General features: G+C 38.7%; 2 protein-coding genes and 1 pseudogene across 6 annotated transcripts; 2 read left to right on the top strand and 1 right to left on the bottom strand.

Moving 5' to 3' along the window:
- Positions 1–542: 542 nt before the first annotated feature.
- LOC143890317 (uncharacterized) lies at positions 543–16105 on the bottom strand. 5 transcript variants are annotated; one of them, XR_013255188.1, is made up of 5 exons: positions 14154–16105; positions 13840–14057; positions 10256–13560; positions 3829–3925; positions 543–1379 (listed from the first exon to the last, which is right to left on the bottom strand). XR_013255188.1 is itself a non-coding variant. In XM_077395058.1 (5 exons), the coding sequence occupies exons 2-5, from the start codon at positions 13936–13938 to the stop codon at positions 1374–1376; spliced, it is 282 nt and encodes a 93-aa protein (XP_077251173.1). In that variant the 5' UTR covers positions 13939–14057; positions 14154–16075; the 3' UTR covers positions 543–1373. The 5 variants fall into 5 exon arrangements, 2 of the variants coding, with proteins under 2 accessions (XP_077251173.1, XP_077251101.1); XR_013255190.1 differs by having other exon boundaries at positions 3829–3986; positions 13501–13560; positions 14154–16076; XR_013255192.1 differs by having other exon boundaries at positions 13501–13560; positions 14470–16072.
- Positions 2937–13188, top strand: LOC143890239 (3-isopropylmalate dehydratase large subunit, chloroplastic-like). Its single transcript, XM_077394877.1, has 7 exons — positions 2937–3014; positions 3103–3234; positions 3332–3502; positions 5275–5427; positions 5589–5657; positions 6500–6616; positions 13072–13188. The coding sequence occupies exons 1-7, from the start codon at positions 2973–2975 to the stop codon at positions 13171–13173; spliced, it is 786 nt and encodes a 261-aa protein (XP_077250992.1). The 5' UTR covers positions 2937–2972; the 3' UTR covers positions 13174–13188.
- Positions 10349–11261, top strand: LOC143881847 (uncharacterized; annotated as a pseudogene).
- Positions 16106–18437: the final 2332 nt, after the last annotated feature.

Here is an 18437-nt window from a genome sequence, read left to right as displayed (position 1 = left end):
TTTTGTAAATGATAAAATTCTAAATGCATTTTTTTTTGCCAAATCACATTTTGCTTACTATGAGCGTTATGGGTGATGGGGCGAACCATAGATGTCCCCTGAGCCATGCAAAACATTAAAAAAAAGATCCATGGTTTAGCAAGATTACAACTTTCTCCGAAAACATGGAAAGTTTTTTAACCAAATACAACAAAAACTTATTTTCTAGAATTTATAGATCGAAGATCGATCAGCTCCTTACGGCATGTTCTTCAACACTTCTCATTCTCCACTAACAAGGAGGAGAAACAAGCGGAACAAAATTGCTTGAAGAAGCGCAGAAAGGGCAAAATGGCTACTGAGAAGGGTTAAAAGACACCACCTTCCAAAATTGCATTGGAACGTTTTTCCATGAAAAATGATTTTTGAAGCATTTGGGTAGTCCATTGGAATATATTTTGTCGAATGGATTTTTTTCACTTCCCAAGATCCTTACTCCCCCGTAAAGTGAAAGTGTGGCGCATGAATTCACGTTCAAGTGGTGCGATTTATCCTACAGGGGGTGCGAATTTATTATCACCCATAAATAATCAGCAACGCTTTTGATTTAGGAGAGAGGTATTTAATACAAGTGTACGGGGAAATCAAAATGAACAAGATCAAATCATCTAATCAACGTCTAAAACCCATTAAGGAGAATCTTTTGTGACAGTGTCAAGCTAATTTGACAGGCATGGCCCATTTCCATATGTGCAGACATGGCAACCGATAGACGGGTCAGGAGATCTGAAATGTCCTATCTAGTGTCCAGTTTATTTGAATAGAGAGTAATCCAGTATCCAATTGACAAAACGGTTTCTACACACAAGTGTAGATAAGTTATCTACACACTAGCTTAAAATACAGTGGAGGGCATATTGTTTGGGTGATCCAAACCATTCATTTGATTGACCCTCACATAGATAGGATGTTCACCAAGAATCAGCTTCATAGTATCATCCCAACCCTACGATTTGTGGAGGTAAAATGGACGTGTATAAACCTTCGCAAATCTGTCCATTTTTTGCCTCCATGGTTCGAAGGGTTAGGATGATCCTATGAAGCTGAGTTTTTAGGCACACCTTATCTATGTGAGGGCCCACCAAACAATATGGGCCCCCACTGTATTTTAAGTTGGCGTGTAGAAACCGTTTTCTCTATTCAATTTCATATAAAAATTTAAAAAAACCTGTGAGTCGAGTGAAGAGTGTAGAGACGACAAAGCTAAACCGCCCATTCCCAAAACAGATATGAATCTCAGACGCTCTTTTGTCTACATTCGTCTTGGACTCCCACTATGTACCAAAGACAACGTCCCTTCTTGGATTTCTGAGACCCCCAAAAAGGATTCCTCGTTACACCTGTGGTAGAAAAAGAAAACACCGCCTTTAAACCCTCTAAGCCCTTAATTTAATATGATTTAATTACAATAATCATATTATTAAATATGCTTTATAATTAAATTAATATCCATACTAGGTTTCCCATTATTCCCTATCATGTACTAATCATGCACTGCCTTTTGTTACCCGACACGTGGACGTAAGTATCTCTTGAAAATAATTCATCTCTTTTTATCTTTTTTATAAGATTGATGAAAATATTAAAATAGCCTTGTAATACTTGAAAGGTGAATGATAAAGAAGGCAATCCGTTTTCAGCAGATTTTGTCTTCATTCATGAGGTGGCTGCTCTAACATGCAACAGTGAACGCTAGCAAATCCCTGATTATATATATATTTTTTATATTTCAGTTTTTATTATAATCTGATGAGAAAAGTGGGTCCCTCTTTGAAACGTATAGTGGGTCCACAAGAAATGAACCAATGGGAGGCTTTATAAACCACTAAAGCGCAGTTAAGCTCCCAGCAGCGCTTTTCTCTTTCATGATATCATATTCTAATCAATCATATTCATATAAACATTTAATTTTTCATGAATAAATATTAAGATAAATGACTATATATTTTTAAAATTCCATTTTTTATTATATTTTGACTTCATGGAATCATATTCTAATAAATCATGGTAATATAAATGTATCATAATAAATCTATTATTTTTGAATTGAAACTATTGTGATCATGTATGATCTTTCTCCAATGACGAAAAATCTTTCAGATATTTTAAAAATTAACTTTCAGAGAACAGCCCCTACATAGATGAGTAGGAATGCTTTCACTATATGTAGAAATGAGAATGGTTATGAATCTATTATCAATACCAATGATTATAATGAAAGTATATAATTTTTAATTGGAAAAACACTTTTTTAAATAAAAAAAACAATGTATATTAAACAACCCCTAAGTGCCAATATTTCAACTTTAAAGATAAAACAATTTTTTATCTAAAAAATTATAGGAATGCTAAGCTGAAGGAAGCCCTCGCAGAATCAGCTCCAAGGATACCACATTGGATCCACTCATCAAAGTGCATTAATCATTTCTTTATTTGTACATTTTTGAGTGCTACTATAAATGTACTTTGGTGACATGAATCCAATGGTGGGCTCCTTGCGGGTGATTTTACAAGGGCGCTCTTCAGTTTAGCATTCCTCCAAAACTAAGTGCGTTATCCCATAACTTTCAATAAATAAAAGTAACAACAACAATTCATGGGCCCTAGACACACTTTGTCTGTAAAGAATCTTTTCTTAATAAGTATATGATAAGTTCATCTAAAAATTAACATCTACAATGATATTGCAATAAAAAAACCATTGTAGACACCCTCCGACAATGTTTCTTTAGGCGTTCTTTAGGTTCTGTTTCTTTCTTCTTCTTCTTTTGATGTGCAAGCTAGGGTGACTCCCACCAGATGTATTAAAATAAAATAAAATAAAATAAGAGTTTACATTCTTACATTACTCCCTCACCTCACTCTATTTCTTTCAACATAAGTTGGGCCTAAAAGCGAAGATTTTTCACATATTTTTCATCCCCTCACCACCCATGGCTTCATCTACAATTAGCTCCACGCCCTTTATCAAAAAGGTATTCTCTTCAATCAAATTTTTTTTTATATTCTACACAAAGATCCCTCAAACCCATCTAATATCCGACCCCATCTTTAATTTTACAGAAAGAAATAGGTCTTTTTTCGTCATTTTCTTCTCCAAATTGCACACAAAAATGGAGAAAAAGAGGTTCGAAGGTGGTTATGTGTGTCATGGCTCCGGCGCAGCCTCAGAGAGCTCCTTCAACCAGTGGTTCAGTTGGGTTTTTTTTTACCTTTTTGTTCATTCTGTTGTATTTTTGTTTTTAATTTGGGATTTAGAATTATGAGTTTTGTTGGGTTGTTTGATTTTTAGGTTAAGCACGCAATGACGATGACGAAGAAGATTCTGGCGAGGGCGTCTGAGAGGTCAAAGTTGGATCCTGGAGAGAATGTTTGGGTGAATGTTGATGTGTTGATGACCCATGATGTTTGTGGGCCTGGGACTATTGGGATCTTGAAGAATGAGTTTGGCCATAATGCCAAAGTATGTGTTTTGGAGTTTCTCTAATCTCTTTTTTTTTTCCCATCATAACTGTTCAATTCAAGAGGAACATGACTCTCTTGAAAACAAAGTCTCCTTGCTATTATTATTATTATTATTTTAACATTCAAATACTACTACTTAAATTATATACAAGATTTCGTCCCGAAATTTCAGAATTTCGTCCGAAACATGTGACTTCTAAGATAAAAAGGGCAAAGTTTCTGTCGAAATGTCTAGAGCTTCATAGAAATCTTGACAAAAATCATCTCCACACATGATTTCGAAAAAACGACAATAAAAAAATAAATAGTGGTGAAGAATCTTACTTGAATTCCGACCGTGATTTTCTTCCTTGATTTTACAAGATTTCGGCCGAAATTTCCTACCGAAACCAAAGTGTTTCCATTTCGCTGATGTCCGAAACTGAAACCGAAATTTAAAACCTTGAATACAACCAAAAAGTAGTGCTGCATCACAAGTCCATCTACGCAATTACAAGACACATCACCAATAATTAACACCCACAAGCCTAAACTACATAATCATAACCACATAATAACTATACTGTAACTACCTCATATATAACACAATAACATGCACATATCAATGGAATTCTTTTGTCTATTATGCCATGTGATGCTTTTGATTCTTAATCTTCCAATATGTCACATTATTGATAGACGATGAATCTATAACGCCATTAAGAATATCAAGAACCAACCAAAGGAAGACGTAAAGTCAACGTTCACGAATACAAACATGAAACAACCCATTTTAATCTGTTATGGATTTTACCCGGAGGAGAATTGTATTATGATATTCAAGGTCAATAAAACTTGCATTTTTTGTACTCTCGAGGAATTACGAATTAAGTTTTATTGTTAAATCTTTCATCTGAATTTTCTGTTTTATTTATTTTTTTAATTACAATGAGCTATGTTGTAGTATTTTGAATTTGTTTGATTTATCTGGCAAGTGGAATTCTTTAATCGCTCATTAAGGCTCCAATAATTTTCTTTCATGATTGGGGGTGGCACCAATTGAGGAGAAGATGATAGAGCACCTCTTAAGATGGTTTGGACATATCCAACGTAGGCCTTTGGATGCTCCGGTGAGAAGAGGCGACTCGTGCCAAATTGATGGATTAAAAAGAGGTAGGGCAGACCGAAGACAACTTGGGTAGAAACAGTGAGGAAAGACTTGATAGCTAGGTCCATCTAAAAAAAAAAAGAGACTTGATAGCCTAGGAACATAACAGAGAACATGACCTTGGATAGGATAGAATGGAAGAAAATGATCCACATAGAAGAACCCAACTAGAGCCGGGTAGATTCCTTCTTCATGAAAATTTTCTAAAGGATTCATTTAGCCGACCCCAACTAGTTTGGGACAAAGGCTTTGTTGAGTTGAATTGAGAGTGTTACATTTTTTATTTTTAATAATTTTAAATTTGTACAACCTAGTACTGATTCAGCTGCTTCTTTACTCGGGGGTTAACACCGTATACAATGTTGATTAGTGAAGATGTTAGTAGATTCAAATTCTGTGAAGCATTGGCACACAGTGTAATTCTGTTCAGTTTTCTCTGGGCACATTGTAATTTTCCCGTCCATTGGATCCCATATCTCAATTCATTATGTATTTCTTCACAGTTGTGATGTACTTCTTTCTTGTGGTGCCTTGAGCTTTAAAATCTTGATTGAGGCTAATGTGTGAGGATGTTTGGTCACATATAATTCTTAAACTTGCACCGTTGATTTCGAATGTCACAGGTTTGGGATCGTGAGAAGATTGTCATTATTCCTGATCACTATATTTTCACAACTGATGAGCGTGCAAATCGTAATGTTGATATCTTGAGGGATTTTTGTATGGAGCAAAATATCAAGTACTTTTATGATATCAAGGATCTTGGTAATTTCAGGGTATGGTCATTAGCTTTCTTTCCTTCCTTTTTTTCCCCTATTACTGCTATATTTTTGTTATTTTGGAGGGATGAAGTTGGAACTTCTTCTCACCGCTTAATAACATATTTCCTCTGTTTGTAAGCAAGCTTGATGACGAAGTTTATGCCTTCAATTTGCAGGCTAACCCAGATTATAAAGGTGTATGTCATATTGCTCTTGCCCAAGAAGGCCATTGTAGACCGGGGGAGGTACATCTTTATTACCAAATGTAAATTACTTTAGCATATTTATATTTTACCGGGATAAGAGATATTGAGCCTCTAGCTCAATGGTCAAGGCTTTGTTCTTTGACCTGGAGGTCAGACGTACAGGGATAAGAGTACAAGTATCTGGTATGGTAAGGAACTAAGGATCAGGTACATGGATCCCCTAAACCCCAAAATCTTAGGATACTGGACGAAACTGATCTTATATTCAAATATGTCGTTGTTGGATACAGGTAGGGATCCTTAAGCCTAGAGTACACTGGATACATTTCTCACTAGGTCCAATGTAAAGGTTTAATCCATCAAATTATAATAAAAAATGATGATGAACTAATAAAAGCATATGGGTGATACTAAATTAATCTAATCAACACTTCAATATGTAGATGAATTTAAATTATTTTCCAGTTTAGTTTTTGCAAATATTATAGTGTCTAACTTAACCGCAAGTCAAGTTTTAGCCCAAGTAGGTTGACTTAGTTATCTAATGGATCATTGTTTCAAGTCATGAGTGATACATAAATTGTATATGTAGTGTAAATGGAAAGGGAAAATGATATGATATGCTGCATTCATCGCTGGAATAAAAGGGATCCACATGGGTACCGTCACTTATCAAACCTGATTTGAATCTTAAGCAAAGGGTAGTAAAATAGGATACAGATCATGAATACCCAAGGTGTACCTATTACCCTTATCCGAGTATCCTTATTTGTTATGTGGAGAGTTAACATTTTTTAAGGATCTAAGGATCACGGTTATATTTAATCGGATGCCTTTTTATGAGGCCTTCCTTGCTTTAATGCCTTTCAATCTGCCTCCAGGTCCTCCTTGGCACAGATTCCAACACATGCACTGCTGGAGCATTTGGCCAGTTTGCTACTGGAATTGGCAACACTGATGCTGGTTTTGTTATGGGCGCCGGGAAGCTCCTACTCAAGGTTTGTATGGCTTCCTTCATGATGCTTTTGTTACATGAAATTGTAAACAATTTCCATTATATTGTGATTGTTAAACAGATTGAAAGATGTACATAAACCTGTCTTGAATTGAGAAACACTCATTTTCGTAGTTGCATGGTAATCTCTGCGTTATGTGGGTACTTGTTTGATGATAATCAATCTGCTTGGCGTCCCTTGGTTTCCCCTATCAAAACTTCTTGTATTTCACGTAGGATGATAAGAAGTGCAAGGTCTAGTTTTGTCTTTTTTATTCATGGCCATAAGTTATTGTTAAATGCTTTAGAATCTAGGCCACAAGGGCCAAAACAAGCTTACGACAGTGCCTTGTCCTTGCATTATTGTATTAGTAGTTGTAGTTTTTTTTTCTCATGAGATGTACGTTCATATGTATCTCTGTACTTTGTCATGTATTGCTCATAATGTGCCTACATTCCATTAATAGAAATTTGGTTTTCTACGAAAACATACATTTATGAGGAGTGTGTTTTGGTCATTTTGTTATTCAATTGCTGCCTCCAGATTTAGTAGTTAGGGGTGGGAGGGTTTGTATACTCATTCTATGAAATTTAGTGTATCCTGGTCAGTCTTGACTTCAAGTTTGGGCTGAGCTAATAGGTAAGGGCTAGTTCTTCAGTGGAAATATGTCTCAAAGTTACCCATTGTGCACTAGTAGAGCTTTTTTTGCCTGCCCCCCCCCACATGGAATAGGTTGGGTTGTGTGGACCCCGATCCGAGAGAGGCGGCGGGGGACGTGCCCCCACGCGCTAACAGTCTCAGGATCATCCACGTGAATGGAGAGCTCTACCAAGGAACTCTCGAAAGAAGAAATGCCTCTCACAGCATGAGTGGCGATACAAAGGGAGATACCTCTCGATTCGGGGACTAGCCCAGATTCGAGGCGTACCTTAAACAAAGAAGAGTCGCCATCCAAGGAAGTGGGCCAAGGATCCCATATTATGCTCTGTTGCAACGGATAACCAGAGATATAAAAGAGGGTTCGTGCCTGGTTGCGAATTCGGAAGGTCTGAAGAGCACCTCATCCGCCCAAGTGCAAGCACCTGGTCTCTTATGCCATTTGTTATTGATTTTGAAGATGAGGTGCTCTTCAGACCTTCCGAATTCGTAACCAGGCACGAACCCTCATGCATGTCTCAGAGATGAAAATTAAACACATACACAAAATAAATGAAAGATGTGTCATTTAAGCAAAACTAGGTTATGAGTGACATGCCTAATGGGTGTCTAAGTTCTGGTGTGCAAACACATGCATGTTACAGCTAAATGTATAGGATCTGTACATAGAAGTAAGAAAACACAGCAAAAACATACAACATAAATCAATTCTAAACATAACTGGATAAAATGAATCCTAAAACTCTAATGCATTGACTCGGACCAAGATGACCGTCCATCCCAGCTGCTCTACGTATCCCGGCCTCGGGAAGAATCGGAGTCAACGTAGTTCGATGCCCTATTCTAAACTACTATGCCTAACCATCTAGAACCACTATCCTAGACTCGATCCACTAGACTCGACTGATTTTTAAAGCTTTTTTGTACGATCACTTAAGTTCATGTGAATTGTAATTTTTAGGACTCTCTATATGCCCTAACTAATGCAAGTTGGTTAGCCTTAAACTAATGCAGGTGGGCCCTACATCCTATGTGTATCTAGGCTGTGCAACCTAATGAAAACCATGGGCTGACTATATGCTTCCTAGTCTAGCCATCGGTTCAACTAAGTGTCTAACCGATCAACTCGAGGCCTCCTAACTCTAGGGACACTCACGCGACGGGACACACCATATCAACAAATCAGGACAGACTCCTAACTCTAAAACAACCTAAATAGCTAGGGCAGACTCCTAACTCTAGGGGAAGATCTTTTTGAAAAGGTTTTGAAGAATTTTATATTTTTTGAATATTTGAAATGTTTATTTTTAAAAGTTTGGCTGGACTTGGGATAAAGATCCCAAGCTGCACTACGTACCCTATGGAAAGGGATCAAGCCAACGTAGTTCAGAAAAAGAGTTTCCTAACTACCATCAAAGACTCAAGATTTTTAAGATTTTTTGGTGATTTCAGATGTTTTTAACACAAGAGGATGGAATCCTATCATCATAAGGGTAAAACAGACTCCTGAATATCCCGTAAAGGTTGGACAGCATCCTATGCTTTGCGGGGGAATGAACAGAATAACAACTCTACAAGGGTTGGATAGCATCCTATACCGTGCAGGAGCGGATAAAATCATATGACTTGACGAGAGGTTGGAAAGAATCCTAACCCCTATGATGATAGGACAGACTCCCAAAAAAAAGACTCTCTAGCTAAGGACAGACTCCTATGCTAACGACTCTGAGAATGGCTCTAATGAGACATGACATGTCTCCCAAGACAAAAAGATAACTAAGGCTAATGAGACAAAGCCTGTCTCCAAAGGGTTTGAACTTTCTGTATGAGACATAGCCTATCTCCCTAAATGGGTATGACTATCTGCTGAGACGTAGCTTGTCTCCCTAAAAGGTTTGATTTTCTGTCGAGACATAGCCTGTCTCCTAAAAGAGGGCTCTAGATGACTCTTTCATTGCCCTTGCAATAAATGGGGACTTAAGATTTAAGGAATGAACATCTAGAAGACTAGGCAAGTCTTTCAAACAAAAGAGGGGAGTGTTACTTAGACTGAGCAAGTCCCCTAATGATGGGCTTGGGCTAGCGCCTTCGTCGCCCGATGGTGTCAATGCTCATAACTATCAACTAATACCCTAAACTTTTAAATTTTCATGAAACATCTTAGTTGACAATTCATTCATTATGAGGCAGTGTTATCACAAGTTCTATATTCCACCTGCCCTTTTACTGTTTGCTATCCATGACTATATAGTGTTGTGTATTTTTGCGATCCTCTAAATGATACTAGCCGGCCAATTTAATGAAGAAAATAAGAGTTTATTAAGTTGTATTTTTGCGATCCTCTAAATGATACTAGCCAGCCAATTTAATGAAGAAAATAAGAGTTTATTAAGTCGGTCCAATCATTGATACAACACAATAATAATACTATTACATTCTAAAAGAGCAAGCATTGGTACAGTCTTGGTTCAATAATCACCCACTACTTGCTTCAACTCTTAACTCAAGAAAATCAGTAACATTGTCTTAAAAAAAATCAAAAGGAACAATCTGAGCAGTGAGATGACCCGAAAATTTACCCAAAGCAAAAATGACAAATCTATACTTTGCATACAATTGCCAAGAATCAAGAGTCTAAAATTAATGAGCGAATGACTAGTTTAAGCTTTTGTTGGAATCAGCCATTTCGAATCCCCTAAAAGAAAGTCATTAGTGTAACTTGAGTGACTTCAATAAACACACAAGGCCAATCCACCTATAGTCATCATATGCCATGACAGACCAACATAAATTTCATTCAAATATCTAAAACCCATTTTCTCAATCTATCATGATGCATATCTAAAAAAAACAACTGATCAGAAAAAATTTACAGAACTTATCAACCATGACAATATGAAATCATGAGCAATTAATGATAATAATCAACTACACACCTTAATCCCTGGCATAATTTCAATTCAATTCATAGGAAAAGGAGTCTACCTGTGTAATTGATGAAAAGAAGGTCCAAAGATGCAAAATGATTTCTCACCACTATTTGCAACGATCAGATCTTGCTAGATGTGACCGGAGATGATGACGAGTAGAAACGAAATTTTGTCAGAACAATCGGATTCCGGTGATGAGGTCGGAACAGACCACGGTCAAGGAGAAAATACGATCGGATCTAATACTTAGATCGGTGAAATCATCAGATTCTGGCAAAATTTAGCATAGAGAAAACCAGAGCGCGAATTTGTTGAGAGGTTACTGCGATTACGCTGGAGAGCAGATCTTGAAGAATGGAGCGGTTTTCAATGATCCTGAGAGTGAATTAACCAGTTCCGATTCGTAAACATTCCGAAAGTTCCACAGAAAACCGGTTCTGCTACGATTTCAACCGGTTTGCAACAATCTCACGATGATAATCGATTAAACGGATCTGGAATGACATCAACAAGCGGAAGATCTCCTTTTATTGAGCCTCTCGCTCAAGATCTTGCCACTTGCGTATACCAGCAGAACACGGAAATTGACACATGGATCCGATTCCAGAACGAGAAGCTTTGGTTTGGATTGGAAGAGTCAAGAAACAGGAATTGTAGATCTCTGTTCTCGATCTTAGATCAAGAAGTCTTGAAAAGGCTAACAGTAAAGGAAACAGAGCTTCAGAACATGAACCAGAGGAACGCAGAACTAGAAGAAAATGTGAAGCAAATGAGCGCAGAAAATCAGATCTGGTTCACCGTGGCAAAGAAAAACGAGGCGATCGTTTCAAATCTCAGATGGAGCCTCGAACAGATCCTTTTACATAACACTGCTATGTTCAAAGAAGGTTACGGTGATAGGGTTTAGATATGATAGGGTTTGAGACAAAAGAAAAGGATGAAAAATGATAAAAGTAGCAAAGAATGAAAGAGAATAGCTTGGAGGATTAAGGCCGGCCGGAATTTAGCCGGAGTCTTTGCCTGAGAAGACGAATTTGGGGAGAAGCCCTAATAAATCCTTATTTTCCCCTTTCTCTTCTCAGCTCTCCCCTTTTTCTCCCTCTGTTTTCTTGAAAAAAACGAGATCCCCTTTTTAAAATCCTTGCTCGGTTGAGCACTTTACAGGTGAGGAGTGTGCTGATTTCAGCACACCCTGATTTTGGCAATGGCACCCCCCTAATTGCATCCCCCTTCTCTCTCTACTCTTGCTTTCACTCACGCCCCCTCTGGAATTTTTTTTCTCACTAAAAAAAGAAAAACCCCCCTCTTCTATGCCTTTGCTCGATGGATATTTAAAGGGAATGATAAATTTTCACCCCTTTAATTTCAAGGACAGCACCCCTTTGAAGAGCTCTAAAAGAGTAATATCTATTGAAATGATATATTGACACCCACCCTCATTAGTGCCCTGGACAGCCCCCCTTTTTCCCAATTCTAATCTCCTTTTTATGAGTGAGAAAAAAAAAAGAAAATCATAGTAGCACCCCCACTTCAATAATCACACCACCCATTTGTCTTTTCCTCATGGTCACATACATATAGAAATTGGTATTGACACCTCCTTGATCTAATAAATCAACCCCCTTTCCATTATAAGAAATATTTTATTCATCTCCCTCCTCTTCTCTAGACAGCCACCTCTTTGGTGTATTAAATATTCATGACTATTCCCTTGTACAAGAGGGTGGCTTGGCTAGGATTTTTACGCTCTAATTTTTTCCAAACGCTCAAATGAGCTTCTCCTCAAATTCCTTGATCGAATGCTATTTATAGATGAAAAGCAATGTGATGATTTCAACATACCTCTGTTGTAGTAATTGCACCTCCCCACTTAATTTCTTCTTTCTAATCACCTTGCTCTCAAATTAGTCTTTGTCCACCCAGGTTTTGCTAAACCACCACTCCTTTATATAGAAAATAATATATTCCAAACCCTCCTTTCCTCCACTGGACATTGTCTGTGTAGTTGACTCAACCACTTGCTGTTCGGATATAGGGAAATTACATTGGCACTCCAATGATTTGATATAGGCACAAAATCAACTTGTCTTTTCTGCAACTTCTCGCCCATTCTACTTGAAATTTTACAAGGACATACTTGGAAGTGATAAAAAATATGGGAAACCTCTTCAGACACTAAAAGAGAATACGGTCAATGGAAATATCAAAACAAGGTTGAATTCAAGTCCCTTAGAGCTTAGGGGTACCAATACAGTGGTGCTAATATCAAAATCCAAGGGATGCTTCACGTTTTTTTTTTGCAAATTTTAGGAAAATAAGAAATGATATAAAGGGTAACGGATCAATGGATATTGATGGGGTTCGAAATCATTCACGCTCCACAAAGGTTTCAACCAAGGTCTGCGAATTGGTATTTTTCAAGTTCTTTTACATTTAGGGCTCGGTTTTTTTGCTAAAATTTTGAGATTGAGCTCTGAAATTTTATTCGATTTCGAGAATTAGGATCCGGTCAAAATGGGGTGTCTACAGGTTGTCATAGCTGTTGACATTAAAGATATTATGCAGATATTCGGTATTAGGGCATGATGGCCTTTTGACATTTATAACATTTTATTTCTTTCCTTCCCCTCTTTGGCATACTTGTATTAATAAAGTTAGGGATTTTGCTATATTTCTCCTTGTAAATGCCTTTGTGTTGCAGTGATTATTTTCTATCTTGTTTTCTTTCTTTGAAGAAAAAGCTATATCAATTATATGGTTATTATATTCATTTCAGTATTCTAGTTATTATTTCCTGGAGCTATTTGATTGATTGCATTCTTATTTATCTTTGTCCAAAAGTTGTAGTTTGCTCAGATACTGAAATTTCAGGTACCCCCGACTTTGAGATTCATCCTGGATGGAGAAATGCCCAGTTTTTTGCTTGCCAAGGATTTGATTTTGCAAGTAAGTGTTATGGTTCTTGAAATGTAGGATTTCCTATTCGCATATCTCTCTTTTCTAATAGGGCTTGGATGAACAAAATTATTCTTAGTTCAATTTTTATTTAAGGGCTCTTAGTAGGGGTGGACATGGTTCGGTTCGGTTTTGGGCTAAACCCATAACCGAACCATATATAATCGGTTCCCTGAAATTGGAACCAGAACCGAACCAGAACCATATATAATCGGTTCAGTTCGGTTCTGGGTTTACCCAACCTTCACCAATGGCCCTGTTTATATAAATAGCATTGCAAACAACAAATCAATCAACAACCGATCCAAAAACCAGTCCAGATCTATTACGAAAAACCACAGATACCTCAAATTCTCCGAACGCCTGTAGCCTATCCAAGATCTGGCTCATTGGAGCAGAGAACAGCTGAAAAAAGAAACACATAAAAAACAAAAACATAATTTCAGTCTATCAGATTCGAAACATTGAGAAAAAAGAGAACGAGATCTGTTCCGCATCATACAGATGACTCGATTCGAAAAGAAAAACACATCAAAATCTTGCAAAAAAAAAAGAAGAGAAAAAGATCTGTGATGAGAAATTTTTTTTAAAAAAAAAAAAAAAACATCAAAAGCATCGGTTTGATTTTTCTGTCACGTGTTTTGATAATGATGAGAAGATAAAACAGGGATGAAAGAAAAGAACCTCCGAGCCGCATTTCACCTTCTTTTCCATGACGCAAACACCAATCGTTATTTTTGCAGCAACATTTTCTTCCATTTTCGTTTTCCTTTCCTTTTTCATCTTCTCCTTCTTCCACTTTTTATACTTGTAACAAGTTCTTGTTCAACGGTTGTAAATTTTCCTCTGTTTTCTCCGCAAAAATCTGAATCTGAATCTGAGAATCACGAGGATCTGAAAATCTGTGATATAAAGAAAGAAAGAGAGAACTATTGAGAGGGATCGAGGTTGATGGTATCTTTTAAGAACGCAAAAAGGGTAACAAAAAGCAAATCCACCTATTTCTGCCTTTTATAGCCTTCACGAAAATTCGGTTCTCGGTTCCGGGATCCCAAACCTAGAACCAAACCGAATTTGCATCGGTTCCCAGATTTCTGAACCGGAACCGAACCATATAAAAATGGAACCGAACCGAACCAAATGTGCCGGTTCGGTTCGGTTCGAACCGGAACCATGTCCACCCCTCGCTCTTAGTACCATTTTTGGATGGGCTTTTCGGTTTTCACGTAATCATAATCGTTGGCTTGCAGATTATTGGTGAGGTAGCTGTGTCTGGCTCAACCTACAAATCCATGGGTCAGCGAGAGAATGGACCTGGGAGGATATACTATCAACTTGTTTTTGAATAGCAGGCCCATTTTGGGAAGACTGGGCTTCATCAATGAGGCCCGCAAACAAGTTCAAAATTTGGCCCATCAGGAAACACAAATCTCTTAATCCACAATCCTCTAAAGACCAAGGCCCACCAGTAGGACAGGATGGTCCATTAGCAAGCCTCAATAGGGAGTTGGCGACAGCAGTGTCCAACTAAATGCGATACACCGGGAGTATCCGGTAAACCATTTTCTACTTCAGCTTCTGAAGCACGTCTTCGGTTGCATGACACGTTTCCCACTTGTGCTAGAGGTGGATAAGCATTCCCAGAGATAGCCATTGCGGAAGTGACACGTGCATTACAAATTTGAAAATTGAATCGACTGCTATCTTGCGCATCCCCCAGATTTCTATCATACGCATGCGTGACATTGCTATCGTGTGCATGCGTCTTCTCCGGCACACTCACTGGGAACTCCCCTGCAAGCTCTGGATCCTCTGAATTCAGATAATCCTCCTCCGACACAGAGTCTTCATTGCAAATCTCCTTGGATGTATCTCGATCTTGGTTTGAAAGCTCATCAGAAACCCCCCTGACATTTCCTGGAAGCCGTATCTGGCCTCCATCAGATAACTCCAATGATGCTAGATGGAACCTCTCCATTTTGGCCCATATTGTTGCTCCGTCAGCACAAACCGGAATCGAGCCCACCACAGGACAGCTACTGCTCGTTGCTAACTGGATTTAGCAGATTTGTCCTCCCTTCCTGATTTACAACAAGCATCTGTTGTAACCACTCTCCCGATCTTACTCCCGATTTTAACAAAGTTCTCCAGACACCATGCTTGGGCCGGAATGCCGGAGATAAGCCACCAATCCACTGATTCCAAATCTGAGAATTTTTCAGACCATGGGTAAAGTTCCAGAAATGGTGAATTTGTGGCGATTGTCCAGGAATGTTGAAGGTCATGCAAGCTTGACTCCAGCGGAGGGATGATCATAACCTCAAGTAAATCAATTTTGTACACCTTTAGTCTCTACTTCGATCCACTTCTTCTACTCAGCCATTCTTCTAGGGCAGGAACGTTGCCAGACCAACCTGATTTGATTTTTCCCCAAAGACTTTGTTGAGGTTACCTGGATCGCTACCCCCCTTCGACCCGCGATCCGGATCGCGCGACCCGAAACGTGGTTCATTTGCGATCCCATTCTTCTAGAGCAGGAACGTTGCCAGACCAACCTGATTTGATTTTGCCCCAAAGACTTTGTTGAGGTTACCTGGATCGCTACCCCACCCCTCCCTTCGACCCGCGATCCGGATCGCGCGACCCGAAACGTGGGTCATTTGCGATCCGGATTGCCAAACACAACGACCCGGATGATATCATTCAAGAAAAAAAAGAAAAGAAATGGTTTAAGAAAACAAATCCGCTGATGTAAGCTCAAGCTTTAACAATTCCAGGAAAAAAATGGAGGAGCTTGTTTAGGAAGAAGACTTACAAAACCCAAAAAAATCTTTCTTTATGTTAGCATTGAGGTGAAAAAGGCAAGGCAGCAAACACCTTAACATCTATCGAGGTGAAAAAGGCAAGGCAACAAACACTTTAACGAGAGAGAGAGGAGACAGAGAGAGGAATTAATAAAAATATTAGTAAGCTTGCCTCTTTTACCATGAACTTCTTTGTTATTACCTTATTATTAGAAAGGAAGTTTTTTGGAATAAAAAAAAGATATTATTGTGAATTTGGCCCTATCTCTCTGTCAATATAATTAAAATGGATTTTTTTTAAAATTTGGCTATCATGCCATCATTATCTCTCTGACGTATAATAATGGATTTTTTTTAAAAGTTGGCTACCATGCCATCCTCTTCTCTCTCTCTCTCTCTCTCTCTCTCTGACCGTATTGCTCTGTTTGGATCCTGGTAGATGTTGGGGGATTCAGAGAAGAAGAAGTCAAAGGGAAATCAAAAGGAAATCAGTCAACGGGGAGATTGTGAGCAAATCTCCCTGACATTTTTTGGTTAGGGGTAGGAGATGTGCAGGAGTTTTTTTACCGTATTTTTTAAGATTTTTTTCGGGAATGTTATCAGCACTACTGTTTTTTTATGATGGCACTCCTCACTTTATAAAAAGTACGGTATGGCCCGCACCATAGGATTATCCAAACCATCCATTAGATGGGCCATAGCCTAAATAGAGCCCCAAAATTATTTCCATTGGTTGATTCTAACCCTCCGATCTATAGCGGGTTACGATCAACCCTCTAACATTCAGATTGGAGGGTTAGGATCATCCTATGGAAATGATTTTTGGAGCATAACCTATTTAGGCTATGGCCCATCTAATGGACGGTTTGGATCATCCTATGGTGTGGGCCATACCGTACTTTTTATAAAGTGAGAGTGCCCTCATAAGAAAACAGTAGTGTTGATAACATTTCCTTTTTTTTTATAGGAATTTGCTAGCAAACTTCTCTTATGCCACTTCTCGGCATGTGGCCATCCTTGTGCAAAGATGCGCACATGGGCAAAGGTTGCTAGCAAAAACAAAAATAAGCAAAAAAAGTAATCATTACAAAAAAAAGTAAAATAGCAGAAGTTATAAAGTTTTAAATAAAAATTACCTAGAAATGATTATAAAGTTTGAAAATTACGAAAAAAATACCAACAAAATATAATAAGATATGACAATTACGGAAAAAACTACAAGCAAAAGTAGAAAGTTATGACAATTACGGTGAAAAAGAATTTCCTGAGAAATTCTCCCATTTGTCCTTCGATTTGGAGAAATTTGTCCGGCGAATTTCGAGGGTTCCACGTCACCCGACAAGCGCCCGACATAACCGGCGGTCAAAATTCCAATTTCTGCTAAATCCTACCAAACATCCCTCGGGTAATTAGGAGAATTACATTCCCTGCTATTTTACTCAAAAAAAGGTAACCAAACAGAGCATATGAGAATGGAGATTGTTTGAAAGTTGGCATGCCATCCATATCTCTTTGACCATATAATTAGAATAGAATTTTTTTGAATTTGGCTATCCTTACCTTCTTTATTTCTGCCCCGGGAAGTGATATATCCGCCCCTTTACATACTTGGGACAACCATGCACATTGAAGCTGGGTGTCTCATGTAAAACAAGGGGGAGGATATATCATTTCCCACTTTTTTGTTCTCACTAATTAAAAAAAAAGCAAAAGGACCGCCAAGCTGGGTGAGTGAAAATATCAAAATATGGGTGTGCTATTATCATGTCCTTGCTCTAATTACTCACAAAAAGAAACAACGATCCTTCCTGATGGGGTATGAAAAACAGCAGCTAATCAGCTGTCGACACGTGGCCCCAGGATGGCCCACCACAAGTCCAGCGTCGGCCCAGGGGTAGTCTGGTAATTACCTAAGAGTAGGTAAACCTGAACCCGTAAAAGGTCGACACCTGTCCTGGGGTAGGTAATCCAACCACCCCAGGTTTCCCTTTATAAAAGGCCTTTCAGGGCTCAGACCAATGGGTAATAACTTCTCAACCACCACTCTTAAAAACTCGCTCTGCACTCCTGCTCATACTGACTTGAGTGTCGAAGGGCCTGTCCGGAGTAACGACTCCGGGTTGGTCTTCTGACCTCGTTTGCTCATGTGCAGGACTCAGCTCCTTCACTTCGGCTCCTCGGGTCCTCCAGCTCAGCTCTTACGTCACTGCCGTATCTGTTACCGATTTTAGGCCTAATAGATTGGCGCCATCCGTGGGACCTCGAACTAAAAGCTATTCGAATCCCCTATACAAAATGGCAAGGCGAAAGAGTGCTCGGGTACCAACTGCAAGGACTACCCGAGCCGTACTACCTCGCAGGACCCGGAGCGAACGAATCGCCTCGCAGGTGGTGGCTACCTCTGCTACAGCAGAGCAGAGCCCAGCTCGTTCAGAACACCTCAATCCCAGTCCCACTCCGGATCAAGTGCAAGCTCTC

This window comes from Tasmannia lanceolata, unplaced genomic scaffold, assembly GCF_043159265.1.
Source record: "Tasmannia lanceolata isolate RefF3 unplaced genomic scaffold, GAP_Taslan_0.1 ptg000002l, whole genome shotgun sequence".
NCBI lineage: Eukaryota > Viridiplantae > Streptophyta > Magnoliopsida > Canellales > Winteraceae > Tasmannia > Tasmannia lanceolata.
Note: the sequence above shows the minus strand (reverse complement) of the source record. Positions and strands in the feature narration are given on the sequence as shown.